Genomic DNA, 14,732 nt, shown 5'->3' on the forward strand with positions numbered 1-14,732 from the left:
AGGCGGGAAGAAGTTCCGGCCGCGCCGTCGCTGTGGGGATGGCCTGAGGGGGCCCGGCCCTGGTGGTCAGGCGGGGCTCAGCGGCCCGGGTACGGAACCGCCCCGGGAGATGGGGCCCAGGCCGCAGACCCCCTTCGAGTGCCATGGGGTTATACACAGGGTGCCCAGAGAAGCTGTGGCTGCCCCATCCCTGGCAGTGTTCAAGGCCAGGTTGGACACAGGGGCTTGGAGCAAGCTGCTCCAGTGGAAGGTGTCCCTGCCCGTGGCAGGGGGTTGGAGCTGGAGGAGCTTTAAGATCGCTTCCAACCCAAACCAGTCTGGGATTTGACGAATTCATTTTTAGGCCTGGGAGGACACATGGTGAAAGCACATCAAGTAGGCCATGGCATGGCTGTGTAATAAAGCTTTAAGCCATCACACATGCTTAAATTGTGACGGATCTCCAGTGCCACAACCAGTGTGGGGTGAAGAACACAAAGCTCAGTACCCATCAGGCAGCATGGAGGGAGTTCAAGGCTCTCCAGCAGCAACAGCACCAATAGCCGTGGTGAGCAGAGGTTTCTTCCATCCAGGTCATTTCCATCCAGCATCTGCATGGAGAAACCCCATGGGCAAAACCAACAACTGTTCTGAGATGACTGAGCAGCTCATTGCAAAGGGACTTCATCCAGTGGTAATCCTGATGGGTACCAACAAGCTGAAGGGTTCTGTGCAGCCCTAGTGAGCCCCTGAGCCTGTAACATGTCCTCTTTGTGTAACTGCACTGTCAGAGTGTGATAACTGCCATGAACAGTCAGCTCAGAGCAAAGGGCAGCTTCCCTCCAGGTCTGAATCACAGAAACCAGTGAAGGAGGCTGGGAACAGGACGCTGCTTGGGCTAAGGAGTGCACCCAATCAAGCAGGGTTGTTCAGGCTGACAGCCAAACTGCCTGCACATACACACACCCATGGGACATCTTGTAATAGCAAGATGTTTTCAAATCTACATCAAATGAGGGCTGTTTCTGTTGCTTCTGCTTCTCTTCCTGTCGCCAGCTTTGGATCATGAGATGGATCATGGGACTTGCCCTCCATCCTGGGTTTGTGGTGGGCTTCCAGTCACTTCCAGGTTGGCAGTCCTACTACCAGGGCAAGTAGGAAAATGCCAAGAGCATTTTTAATCAGGATTGGAAGATCAGACTTCCCCAAAACCCATCCAGTTTTATTCCTTTACAGGGAAGCCTGGTTTTCTATGGATTTCCCTCTTGTGTAGCTAACATTTTTAGTGGATTATACTGTTTCTCTGTTACTACCAGTCTTCCCCTCACCTGGTCCTGCAGCAGGGTTAATTTTCACTGTTCTTGTCAATCTCACACCTTCTGTGCATCTCTTGGCAGAGAGGGATGAAAGGCTCAAACAGGAGGCTTTAGAGGCTGGTGTCTTTAGCATAGGGTGTGTTTTGAGTTAATTTCTCTGTTCTCCTTCACACTTGGTATGGAGAAAATAAATCGCTGATTCATAAAAATGGTTTTTGGGGTGGTGTGTGCTTCAGTTACTTTTGTGCTTTCTGGCTTTTTCCCCTTCTGTCACCTTTTGAGTTGCTGGACACCCCTTGGTTGCAGAAGAGCAGAGAACAACCACAAGGAAGGCTGCTGTCCTTCCCAGCCACACCAGTCTCCACCAGTACGGGGAGCTGGAAATGCTCAACGCTAACCCCAAGTAGTCCTGGCCCTTACTGCTCCCCCAGTCTTGGGACAGAGACAAAACTGCTTTTCTTCCAACGTTTTTGTATAATCCCAGAATCCCAGGCAGCTTTAGGTTGGAAACCTTAAAGCTCACCCAGTTCCAACACCTGCCACAGGCAGGTACACCTTCCACTAGAGCAGCTTGCCCCAAGCCCCTGTGTCCAGCTGGCCTTGAACACTGCCAGGGATGGGGCAGCCACAGCTTCTCTGGGCACCCTGTGTCAGTGCCTCAGCACCCTCACAGGGAAGAGCTTCTGCCTAAGAGCTCATCTCAGCCTCCCCTCTGGCAGGTTAAAGCCATTCCCCTTGTCCTGTCCCTCTCATTTTCTACTTTCTCTTGTTAGGACATCCTTCTCCCACCTACTACCTTTCTCTCTGCTTCTCTTCCACCCCACCTCCGACTTTTCCAGGTATCCTCCTGCAGGTTTCAGTCTCTTCCCACCCCTTCCCAAACAGTCCGATTGACCCATATGCACTTTTCTTTACCCTACATGAGCTCATATCCTGGTCCTCTTCTCCAAAAGGTTGAGCTCTGCTCCCCAGCACCAGAGAAGGTGCTCGGGGCTGCATCTACTCTGAGAATTCCTGGCTGTTCCCCATCCATAGCAGCCCCTGCTGCAGACAAAGCACTTATTGCTTAGGCAGGGGCTGCCTCTCCATGCTGGTGGCTACTGGCCCCTCACCCTGTACCTAAACTGGCATTTCAGGAGGCATTTCACCTGCAGCTCTGCCTTCACTCTCTCAGCCTGAAGAGCCAGGGCATTGCGGGGTCTTTTGTCCCCAGCTGTACTCTGCTCTCTGTGCCTGCCAACATCATTCTGTGCCAGCATCACCCGCTACAAACCAGCAGAGCATCACTGGAGGAGTTAGCTCAGTCCTGCCTTATCCTCACATGCCTCCATGTGTCTTTCCTTCACCATCTTCCTCTGAGCAGCTCTGCTCCACAGGGCCATCTTGCAGTGCTGTATGAGGAAAAAAGACTTAGGCATGGTTAGGCAAAGGCTCAAGAACTCAAAGGAGTGCAAACAGCCCAGCCTCACTGGCTAAATCTGATGTTCCTAGACTTTACCAACCAATGAGGCCTTTGTTAGACAGTGAATAAAGCTAAAGGAGGTAAAACACAGGTGGAAAAGGAAGGATCCCACACTTAACCACTGTTTGGTGCTTCTAAGCTCCAAAGAAAAAAATTCCCAGAACAACAGAGCTGGAGCAGTAGAGAAAGTGAAGGGTTAGGGAGAAGAAAGCTCTGCCTCTCGGGGGACAGCAGAGGACCTGCTCCCCTTCCTTGCCTCCAGAGCTGCTAAACCTTTGTGTCTTTCACAGAGAAGCCACTTTTCCCCTTGCTGGTTGGTGCTCCTGCCAGGAGCAGCTGTCTCCAGAGCAGAGCTGCTCCAGCCCTCTCAACATCTCCGTGGCTTCTGAACTCACTGCAACAGCTCCACATCCCTCTTGTGATGTTGCCCCAGAGTACATCTGCTACTCTGAGTCTGTGGCCACCAGGACCGGGCATCCAAGAGGCTGGAGGGCCTTACTGACCAGCAAGAGCGTGGCTGCAGGGAGCTCCTGCTGTTGCTGGAGTGTCCATGGGCACTGCCTCCTGAGTCAGTGCCTCCCGGAGCTGTGTGTGCACTGTGAGTCCCCCTCTCTTCCAGAAGGAATTTGCTTCTGTTTCACCCCTGGAAACCTGCTGCACTCAGTAAATTAAATCTCCATCAATTCTTGTGCTCTTCCTTACTGCAGCTTGGCTCAGCCCCGCTGTGACCTGACAGGTATGTTCAGGCTTCCCAGAAGTCACGTTTGAAACCTGCTCCATGCACCAGTGCCTGGGTTTCCTGGGTGCTGTGTATGGGCCGCAGAGTGGGAGGGCTCTGCAGGTTTGATTGCTCCTTTCATTTTCATTTTCCGTGGTGCTGGGAAGTGCAGTTCCACTTGGGGCACCACGAGCTTGCTAAGGCGCTCCAGGTCTTTGTGTGCAGCAGCAGCCACCCAGGCTGGAGCACAGCCCATGAACCCGGGTGCAGGAAGCCCAGGCAGCAGCTGGTAGCGGCTGAGGTGAGTACAACAAGGAGCACTCACTGCTCCCCCAGGCCCTGTGGCTGCAGAGCAGGAAGAGCTGGCATGAGGATGAGATCTGGGAGTGGGGTGGCCACCCAGGCCCTGCTTGCCATGCCCATTTGGGCACAGGGAGCTGCCCTGGGCAGCACACAAGGGAACCTCCCCTGAAGCAACTGCATTTCAGCAGTATGGAGAGGGCTCTGTTGCAAGCTTTGGGGTGCTCAGTGAGCGCTGGATGTTCGTGTGTCCCCCTTCTCCACTCCCCACAGTGGGTGCTGGGGACAGTGGTCACTGCTGACCCCTGCTCTCTGCCGCAGATGTCTCAGGGACCGTGGCGGCCTCAGCACCACAGCACCCTGCTCATCCCCAGGGCGCGGGGAAGCCGAGCACAGGGCGCCGTGTACCTGCTCCTGGCTGTGTGTGCCGCAGCGCTGTACCTGACCGGGGAGCCCCTCGTGCCCACCGCCCGCAGCCTCACCTGCCACTTTCTGGCGCTGCAGATCGGGGTGCTGCTCAAGGGCACCTGCTACCTGGCAGAGGAGATCTTCCACCTCCAGTCCAGGTGAGACAGCCTGGCAGGGGTTCCATCCCAGGCTTCAGGGCCACCCTGGGGACAAGGGCATAGCCTCTGGATGCTGGGGAGGCATCTGGCCCTCTCTCCTGCTTGTGCCCTCTGTGGCATCGGTCTGCTGAGCCCCAGCAGCACACACTGCTCTCCATCAGCCTGCTCTCTCTCTCATCTTCCTCCCTTTCTTTCCCCATCTCCTATCTGCCCAGCTCCCATCCAGCATGGACCTGACCTTTCCTCTCTTCTCCTCTCCTCTGGTAGGTCCCCAGTGTGCCCTTCCCCTGTGTAAGACCTCAGCCCCCAGCCGCTGCCTACCACTCTGTACTGGTGGGTGTGGAATTGTTGGAGATAGTCTTCCCTTGCTGTCCAGTGTGACACTGCATCTGCTCCCCTCTGACGCGCATGGGTGCTGCAAGTGACCCAAGCTCTGTCAGGGCTGAAGGCACCCGGTGTACACTGAGCAGGGTCTCACAGGGCTCCAGAAGTCAGCAGCAGTGGCAGGGAGTGGGAGCATCCCCTGGCCAGTGCCCCATGTGCTGCAGTGGCTGCTATCTCCTGTCTCCCTGTCCCCTGCAGGCACCGCGGCAGTTTCTGGAGGGTGCTGAGAGCCTGCTTCCCGCTGCGCTGGCCCACACTGCTCCTCTGCACCTTAGCATATGTGTCTCTTCTCGATGAAGACAGGCAGAAGCTTGGCCTCCACCTCAGCCTGGCTGCCCTGTGCCATCTCCTCAGCCTCACCCTGGGGCTTCACGTAAGGCACCAACACCTCTGACCTGACTGACTACCCAGGGAGCACTTTGAGCCCTAAGCAGTGGTGGGGGCACAAGGCCCAGGTCTGTGCAGCCCCTGCACATACAGCCCATCCACTTCCTGCCCCACAGCAGGAGAAACACTCTCATCAGCTCAGCCCTGAAGGGCTGATCTCTTCAACCCTATGCTGCCATGCTATAGGCAGGAGTTGCCAGGCTGCCTTTGAATGAGCACAGCCCTGCCAGGGTGCTGGCAGCAGCCCTCAACAGCCAGAGCCCCACTGACACAAAAACCCAGGTATTTTTTAATGTGCCAGTCAGGATGGTGCTTGAGGGAAAGGGTGGCTCTGTGGTGTCCAAAGGGTTCATTACAGGAGTGGGGTGTGGGCAGAGCCAAACTCCAGGTACCTCTTCAGCACTCCAGGGCTCTGCTTTACCCCAGCTGAGCTGGATGGGGAGAGGGATCATGTGGGTTCAGAAAGGTGTTTTGGGGACAGAACACCCATTTCCACCTAAATCATAGACTCACAGAATCAGACTGGTTTGTGCTGGAAGGGACCTTAAACTCATCCAGTTCCAACCCCCTGCCATGGGCAGGGACACCTTCCACTGGAGCAGCTTGCCCCAAGCCCTGTCCAACCTGGCCTTGAACACTGACAGGGATGGGGCAGCCACAGCTTCTCTGGGCACCCTGTGCCAGTGCCTCACCACCCTAATGAACACACAGAGCTGGCAGGAGCCACTGGTGGCCCTGGAAAACCCACTATCAGGTGGTGGAATGTCCCCTCTCAGATGCTGGAAACACTGGGCAGAGCCACAAATTGCAATGGGACACACAATCCCGATTGATGGTGCAGCCGGAAACATGCCCAACTTGCCCCAGCATCATCTGCCACATGTCCAGGGGCTGTGGTGGTGGAAGGGGCTGCAGGGAGCTCACCACTGGATCAATTTGCTCCCAATCCCTGCAGAGAACCAAGCATTGCAGAAAAGCCCAGGTGCTGCTTTCACCACACTTGCTCTGTCTTTGTTCCCTCTGCAGAAGCCCTCAGCAGTGGAGGTGTCCGAGATGTCCGAGAGGTCCAAGCAGAACGTCGCTCATGGACTTGCCTGGTCTTATTATATTGGGTACCTAAAAATAGTCCTGCCACGTACGTAGCTGTTCCCCTGCATTATCATGCCTAGAGATAGAAAAAGCTCCTAATAACAATCCTCCCACTTTTAGTGTTAGCAGGGAAATGGGGAACAAGGCAGAAAGAGCTGGACTCACACCAGGCCCCTCTGCCCCATGCTCTCTTCCACCAGGGCTGCAAAAGTCAATGGAGGAATTCAGCAGAGCCAACCCCAGCGTGCTGTCATGCAGGGAGACCTGGAAGCTCCACATCTTGGTCCCTCTGAGCTGTGATGTTTGTGATGACCTGGAGAAAGCTGACAGCAACATCCAGTACCTGACAGACCTCACGGAAACCACTCTGACCCGAGCTGGCACCAAAAACAGGGTCTACAAACACAGCCTCTATGCCATCAGGGATGAAGATAACAAGGTATTGAGTGCAGCGTCAGGCCAGTGGTCAGCATGCATCAGCCCAAAGGTCCTCCTGGCCTAGACCCTGGCCCAGAAGCAGCCGTAAGGGCAGGACAGTGTCCCCTCTTCTCTTAGACACTCCCAGCTTTCAGCAGGCTTCTGTGAGATGGAGAGGTCCTGGTCAATGAAGCCCATCTGCACACATTCCTGCTGACTGCCTCCTCCCAGGCTCAGCCCTTTCAGGGATGTTGGGCTCACTTAACTCCTCCTGGAGCACATGTGAGTCCAGAAAGCAGCAGAGACCAGAGCACAAAGCAGCAGCTGTGGGGTACAGAGCAGCACTTCCCATGGGACAAGTGAATATTTCTGTTGTGAAGACGTGCTTGAAGATGTCTGTGTGAGTCATTACATCATTTGACTCCCAATGGCCCAGTCACCTCTTTTTCAGGCTGATAAGCCCTAAATCCCTTCATCTCACACTGCACTCATCTCCTTCCACATCTCCAGGCAGTTGGGCCTCTGTGGAGGAAGGAACACTGGTCTTGCTGACACAGCCATGGATCGAAGTGTTGGCAGAGCAATGCTTCCCAACTGGGTCCCCCTAATTGGCCTTTTGCTGGTGCCTGAGCACTGAGTTGCTGCCTGCAGGGGCTCCAGAGCCACTTTCTAGCCCTGCTTCTGGGAAAGTGCACTCAGCATCAGGCTTTTCCTGCCACAATGCACACACTGATGCTGTATTTCATCTGCCAGCCTCCTGCTGAGTCACTCGCCTCCAAGTGAGCTCCAGCAGCTCTGCAGCCTGGACCTGTCCCGACTCTCTGTGTGCTGTCAATAAAACCCACACCTTGGCACCAGCACTGGGTCACTGGGGCATCTCCCTCCAAAAGCTGGAAGCTCTTTCTACAATTTACCCAGGCATCCCTTCCCTCTTCATTCTAATACTTTATTAAACTTTCCAGTTTACCCAGTATAAGACTTACTGGCAACCCTGCTCCTCCTTGGAATTCTTACGGCTTTAAAAAATCTCATTTGTTTGATCAGCCTCCTAGCTGTGCATTCATCTTGCCAGTGTTTATCCTCTTCTCCATCCTCCTGTGCTCCATTAGGATGCTCAGACTTCCACTTGTCCAGCAGAGAAGCCACAGAGAAGGTGTGATCAGACAGTTCCAACATCCTGCCACAGACAGGGACACCTTCCACTAGAGCAGCTTGCTCCAAGCCCCTGTGTCCAACCTGGCCTTGAACACTGCCAGGGATGGGGCAGCCACAGCTTCTCTGGGCACCCTGTGCCAGTGCCTCAGCACCCTCACAGGGAAGAACTTCTGCCTAAGAGCTCGTCTCAACCTCCCATTAGTCCAGCACACAGCACCAGGGCAGGGCAGGTTGCTGCTGAGGTGTCTTGAGGGTTCTGCCCAGCACCAGGGTCCCCTGGCAGCCCTTTGCTGGGTGTTTGGCTCTCCTGCCCTCATGTCTTTTTCTTCCCTTCAGCTCTGGCACTGTGCAGTGGAATATGCCACCCCGCTGCAGTCCCTCTACACCATGTCCCAGGATGAGTGTGCTGCCTTCAGCCGGGAGGACCGCCTGGAACAGGCCAAGATTTTCTACAGGACCTTGGAGGAGATCCTGAAATGCTCCAAGGAGTGCGTGGGTACCTACCGGCTCATTGCCTATGAGGGTGAGTGAGGAGGCAGGAGGGTGCCCACATGGTGGCTGTGCTCTCCCAGCCCTTGAGTGAAGTCAGATCAGGGCAAACAAGGGGAAGTGGGCCATGGAGGTGCTGCGAGGGCTGGAGCAGCTCTGCTCTGGAGCCAGGCTGACAGAGCTGGGCTGGGTCAGCCTGGAGAAGAGAAGGCTTAAGGGGATACCTCAGAGCACCTCCAGTGCCTAAAGGGGCTACAGGAAACCTGGACAGGGGCTTTGGACAAGGGCCTGCAGGGACAGGACAGGGGGAATGTCTTTAACCTGCCAGAGGGGAGACTGAGATGAGCTTTTAGGCAGAAGCTCTTCCCTGTAAGGGTGCTGAGGCGCTGGCACAGGGTGCCCAGAGAAGCTGTGGCTGCCCCATCCCTGGCAGTGTTCAAGGCCAGGTTGGACAGGGCTTGGAGCAGCCTGCTCTAGTGAAAGGTGTCCCTGCCCGTGGCAGGGGGCTGGAGCTGGATGAGCTTTAAGGTCACTTCAATCCAAACCTGTCTGGGATTCTGGGAGTCCAGGAGTCCAGGAGCGACAATTTCCCTCTCATCTTCCTTTCATTTCCCTTCTCCACACCTCCAGAACAGCAGGGCCTGACAACAGCTTTGTGCTTCTTGCTGAAGTGAACCTCATTGTTTTTCAGAGGAAATTCAGGTCTCTCCCTGAAGGGGAGAAGCATTTCTATTCAGCGAGCTAGTTCCCACCACAACATGGTGCCTTGTATTTCACTCTCCTTCCTATACTTTGTCTTTTAACTTCTCTCTTCTGAGAAGCTGAAAGGAGGAAGCAAGAACTATGTTTTGACTTCCCAGGGAATCCTGTGTATGCAGAAACTGCTCTCTGCTCACCCCCCTGTCTTGGGCTGACCAGTGAAAGTCTGTTCTCTTTCTGTTCCAGAGTCAGGAGAAGCAGAGCCCCATTTCTTGTCCAGAGAGATCCTGTGGCACCTCCAGCAGCAGCACTGTGAGGAGTACACAGTGCAGGAGGAGAACATCCCCCACACCCCATCCACCACCCTCGACTCAGCAGAGCTCAGCCTTCAGATCAGCAGCTCAGACCTGCCACAGGCACTGCGAAGTGATGGCTTCTAAAGCACCTAAAGCACTGCCCCAGCCCCTTTCTCCTGCAGCAATTGCTGCCCATGGCAGTGAGCCCCAGCCTCCTGCAGGAACTGCCCACCAAAGCCTCCTGTGCATCATGGTTACTGGAAACTGCTGCCTCAAACCACAGCCCTGTGACACGCTTTCTATCTTCATTATGTCCATCTCATATAGTCATCTGTGAATGTTTGGGTTTGGTTTCAGTCTGCTTTGATTTGTGTCATATAAAGCATTTTCCTCTGGGCAAGTTGTGTTAATCCCAAATCTCCGGTATGATGTGCAGCCTGCCCTCGGTGATCCTGTGGTGCTAGATAGGGCTTTGGAAATCCCAGCCACGAGTGTGGATGTGTGTGCTGGGTCCAATACGTCCTTCCACCCTGGCTTCACTAATCTCATGGTTGCTGCAGGCACAAGGACTACATGCAGGACTTAAGGGCACTCTCCAGCCTCATGAATCCACTGTGTGCTTACACACAGCCTCAATTCCACCCATTTGGGATGTGGAGGACTTGCACTGTCTTGACAACTGGTGGTCCAAAATGCCAGAAACCTCCCTGCCTTTGCTCCATCCAGTAATTTCCATGCCCACACTGCTCCCAAGCACCCCAGAGAAGTGTTTCTCCAGGCCCAAAGGACTTGCCAGACCTCTGGAGCTCTGGGAAAAGTGCAGGGTGCAGTCCTGGGACAACATTCATGGGGGTTTAGGTGCAAGATATCCCATGTCTGAGCTGCTCAGCCCTCTGTGCTTGAGGGTGAGATGTCCCCAACAAGTCCAGCAAGGCAGGCCCTCCCTATTAGGGCCTCAGCTGGTCAGGCAGAAGCAGGACAGGGGACAGAACCTGCTCCAGAGGGACTGCCAGGGCCAAGGAAGTGGCCAAGAAACACAGTCCCCATGGTCAGCTGCTGCCAGAAGTCTTCCCAGCTGGGGAGACAGCAAAATCCCAAAGGGGCTCCAAGAAACCTGGAGAGGGGCTTTGGACAAGGGCCTGTAGGGACAAGACAAGGGGAACGGCTTTAACCTGCCAGAGGGGAGATTGAGATGAGCTCTTAGGCAGAAGCTCTTCCCTGTGAGGGTGCTGAGGCGCTGGCACAGGGTGCCCAGAGAAGCTGTGGCTGCCCCATCCCTGGCAGTGTTCAAGGAAGGTTGGATGGGGCTTGGAGCAACCTGATCTAGTGAAAAGTGTCCCTGCCCGTGGCACGGGGTTGGAGCTGAATGAGCTTTAAGGTCCCTTCCAACCCAAACCAGTCTGACACTCTGTGATTTCAGCCACTGCTGAGACAACTGCAGTTCCTTCTGCATCTCCTGAACTTTCCCAGGATAAAACTGCTCTTAGCTGGCAGCTGCCCCTCAGCACAGCACCCCGGGTGAGTATCAGCCACATGCATGTGGCAGAACATGGTGGGAGATGCCTCTCCCCAGCTCCAAGCTTTCAGAGGAGATTTGGCTACATGTTGGTCCTGCTGGGAGTGGGAATTGGAACCCATTTCAGGACTCAGTAAAACCTTAATCTGCAGCATAATCCCTGGGCGCTGCATCTGTGCAGGAGACAAAACCGGCAGATGAAAGGGCTGTTAAGGGAGGGTTTGTGACAGCAAAGACCAAGAGCCAGCTCCTTTCAGCCCGGTGGCTTGCAGAGGTGATGGGGATCTTTGCCAAGGCCTCCAGGATGTGCAGAGTGCCCGGTTCTGCATTGGCCAGAGAGGGAGAGGGGAAAACTGCTGCTGCAGGGGAGGGACCTCCTGCTCCTGGTAGAAGACACATACCCCGGGGTGCAGGGAGCAGAGTGATGCTCCTGAGGGGACAGGGCATGGTCCTGATCCCCACATCCTGTTTAGGAGCAGTGTTCCAAGGACACAGAGCTAACGCTGTGGGTACCTCCTGAGACTCAGGATAAACGTGTGGCATCAGGGCTGAGCTCAGAACACAGGAACAGCCAGAAGCAGCAGCGTGGTCTTGCAACATCTTCCTCCAGCACTGCTCCAGAGCCTGTGTAGCTCTTCCCTTCCCTCAGGATGAAGGAGAAGCACCAGGGAGCAGCAGACCCACACCCCAGCCAAAGGCAGGGAGCAGCAATGCCACCACAGCTCAGTCAGGTGAGCTGAGCAGGTCCGAGGTCCATCACCCAGTAACAGGCAGGTCCACGGTCAAGTTCTCAGTGGATGTCCGGGTGAGCGAGGCACAGAGTGAGGCACAGCATGGCTGCACCCTCCCTGCAGCCAGGGCTCAGCTGGGGTGCCAAGGACAAGGCTTCTCACACCCTTTCCTCACGTCTTTGCTGTTCTTCCACCAGGCTTTGTTAGTACCATTCGGATGTAAAGCCCAGCTCCTGCTCATTTGCAACCAAAGGACCAGCCCTAGGCATCCTTTCTGAAGCATGCTTTGCTCTTTGCTCCTTTTGGGCATAAGAAATCACTATGAACTGCCCGTAGCAATCCATCCTGCTCTACACAGCAAAGAGCCTTATTTTTTAACCTCAGAGTGGCTGATACGTGTGTTGTCTCCAAGCCCCACTGCAGAGCAGCCGCTTGGGCTTTTACCATGAAAGACAAAGTGACCAGTTCTGCACGACATACGTGTGCCTGTTACAAGAGTGTCTTTACTCCTGCACTTGTATGTCTTCCCCTTTCCCTGGGATGAGAAGCCAGAAGTGCAGCCTGACCTGCCATATGCACAAATACAGCAATTGTCTGGGTCAGGCAGATGGGGAAGATGGAGAAAAAATGGTCTGAATTTGTGGTTTTTGAATGGTGAATTTAGGAATTATGGAGTTTGCACCCCCCTTACTGCCAAAAATCCCTCTGAACTCTCTCTCTGGAAAGATGTGTGTATTATCACTGCACTGGAAGACCCAGAAATTTTCAGGCTGACTCAAGCTAGATGGACTCTCAGTTCCATGTAAAAGACAGGGATGGAGCTCAAAGCTGCCATGCCCTTGTTAGGTTGAGGATGGGAAATGCTTTTGGCTCAGGAGCCATTTCCATCCCACACAGCCATGGTGGGAGGCAGGAGCACTGGGCACTCATCACGAGCCTGGTGTCAACACATGAGCATCCTTTGGGAGGGTGAACACATTGTGCAGGAGGCTGCTGAAAGCAGAGCAGCACCTCTAAGAAGTCCCTTTGTGACTCTGGATCACAAAGACTAGAAAGGAGAGCTCCTCTGCTTCCATTTTACTGCTGGGTTTGGGGCTGAGAGGTCAGTGTCTGTATAACTACTGAGCAGGTCCCTGTAAATATAGGCACCATCATCAGTGCTAATTTCAAGAACTATTGGCAATTAAAAGATGCCTCACAGCATCCAGCTTCCTGCTTCTTTAAATGGCACAAAACCAGTGATGGAGCATCAGCAGAGACATTTCCCTCCTGGTTTTAATCGGCTGCTTTGGAGAATAAGGAATGGTCTCATGTGACCACAGTAGTGACTGCATCGTTTGCTGTGCCCCTGCTCTGGCATGCTCTGTGTGAGAGGCACAATCGTTTGGGAGCAAAAACCATCATCTAGCTCTTCTGGGAAATATCCTCCATATTCGTGCTGGTTTGTGATGGATGCTGGCACCTCAGACCTACAAGTGTTTTGTGTTGCTTCTGATCCAGTGCTAAACAGCAAGAAAACTGTAGAGACCTTTTGTTGTTCAACAACAAACTGCGGCCTTTATTGCCAACTGGTACCTTCAGTCTGGTGACTCCTCTCGGCTGGCTTCACACCTGACGTTCCTCTCGAACATGTCTAGTAAAACCGCATCTTCTGCTTGTGAGGTCGGTGACTGGTCCACCCTTCATGAGGAACCAGCTCCGTGAGCAGCAACCATCGTTCAACAGGGCTGTGCTGCCCTCAAGTGTTGCTTTTTAACCACATCCCAGTTCTCAGCCTGCACCAAGTTGTGCTTTTCCGGTTTTATAGCTGTGCTCCAAGAAAGGCCCTTAATTCACACCAAGTATTCTCATTTCACCTTTCGTGTAGAAGTCCTGTTTGAAAAGTGGGTTGGTGTGAAGGGCTGAGGGAAATGGCTCCCTCATGCCTAGTGCTACAACTTCTCATGCTGCAAAGCAAAGCAGACAGTGCTTGGGATGTCAGTGAGGGATGGACTCACATCTCTTGGATTTATACTGGCTAGGAGTTAACTGCCTCTGCTTCCTGCTGCAACTGCTACTGCCTCCAAGGTCCCTTTCATTGCCTCTTCCCAGTGGCTCAGTGTGAGCAGGGTAATACCTGCAGGGAATGTGCCTAAATTCAAGTTAATATATAAACATACATATTATACATTATTATAGCATTATATATTGTATTATATATAATAGTATGTATTTTATATATACTTTATAAATTAAATGAGCACCAGCAGCAGTCCGGAAGCCCTCACAGGGCTGTCTCAATGCTCGGGCATGCTGCCTGGTTTAGCGCGCAGTTCTGCCTGAAAAGTCACACCTTCAGATCCTTAAGCCTTTACATCCATTGGGATAACATATATGTCAACCTCTATATCCCGATTTCTAATTAAAGTCAGCCAAGCATCTGAAATCTTCATTTCAAACGTGCACTTCTCATTCCTGCCTCTAGCTCTGTAGTGCCTGTTTCCCAAGCTGAAAGTGCTGCAGTTCACGTCTCACTGGCATCTTCTGCGATGTGTTAGATGTGGTCCCCAGCACAACTGTGAGGTGCTTAGGTCTCACAGAAAGGGGAACAGACAATGGGAAAACAACCTAAAGCCCCAAGAGGGGATGAAGGGTTAATCTGGGGTGCCAGGCTGGGTCACAGTTGGCTCAGGGGTGCACAGGGTGCCTTCTAGTGGCAGTTCTTTACTAACCCAAGCCTCTTAGCAGAGAGAGAACTGCAGCTCCAGTCTTTAGGTAGTAACTTGAAGGTTTTAGGGGGTCACTTTTGTCCTTTCCTCATCCCCAGTGGTGCTGGGGTTTGCAGGAGGAGCAGGAGCCAGCCCGCTGCTGCCATCACCACCGAGTGTCCCCATACCCAGCCAGTGTGGCTCGAAGCTGCTCAGGGCAGGAGTGACGCTGCTGACCATGGATCTGTGCCCAGCCAAAGGGCTCTGACATCCGAGCTGCTATGACCACAGAGGAAGGAGCCCCCAGACGTGCCTGCGCAAACACATCCTGCTCCCGGAAGGAAAGGGAGAGAATGAGGGTGGGACGTGTTGTCTCCTTTTCCTGTGTCTGGTGCTGCCCCTGGGCTGGACACTGCCTCATGAAGCCAGGCACTGTTACCTCTTTAGCAGGAAAGAGCCAGGCGCCATTGCCTCCACCTCTTGCTATTGGGCAAAGGATGGCTGTCTTGTCCTGGGGCCAGGGCAGGGATCGTGAGGCACA

General features: G+C 53.9%; 1 protein-coding gene across 1 annotated transcript; it reads left to right on the forward strand.

Annotated features, from left to right (window-relative positions):
• The first annotated feature begins 4,096 nt into the window (after window positions 1-4,096).
• Window positions 4,097-9,654, forward strand: STING1 (stimulator of interferon response cGAMP interactor 1). The gene is made up of 6 exons (XM_057409900.1): window positions 4,097-4,341; window positions 4,924-5,098; window positions 6,139-6,247; window positions 6,402-6,640; window positions 8,110-8,296; window positions 9,208-9,654. Exons 1-6 carry the CDS (start codon window positions 4,097-4,099, stop codon window positions 9,399-9,401), a joined length of 1,149 nt encoding a protein of 382 aa, XP_057265883.1. The 3' UTR covers window positions 9,402-9,654.
• The last annotated feature ends 5,078 nt before the right edge of the window (window positions 9,655-14,732 follow it).

The sequence above is a fragment of the Pezoporus wallicus genome, unplaced genomic scaffold (assembly GCF_028554395.1).
Source record: "Pezoporus wallicus isolate ANWC-B61680 ecotype Strahan unplaced genomic scaffold, APGP_CSIRO_Pwel_v1 contig_4309, whole genome shotgun sequence".
Lineage (NCBI taxonomy): Eukaryota > Metazoa > Chordata > Aves > Psittaciformes > Psittacidae > Pezoporus > Pezoporus wallicus.

Coding starts and splice junctions, on each gene's coding strand:
- STING1 (XM_057409900.1), top strand. CDS start 4,097: ATGTCTCAGGGACCGTGGCGGCCTCAGCACCACAGCACCCTGCTCATC. Junction 6,641..8,109: donor TCAGGGATGAAGATAACAAG/GTATTGAGTGCA, acceptor TCTTCCCTTCAG/CTCTGGCACTGTGCAGTGGA. Junction 8,297..9,207: donor CCGGCTCATTGCCTATGAGG/GTGAGTGAGGAG, acceptor TTTCTGTTCCAG/AGTCAGGAGAAGCAGAGCCC.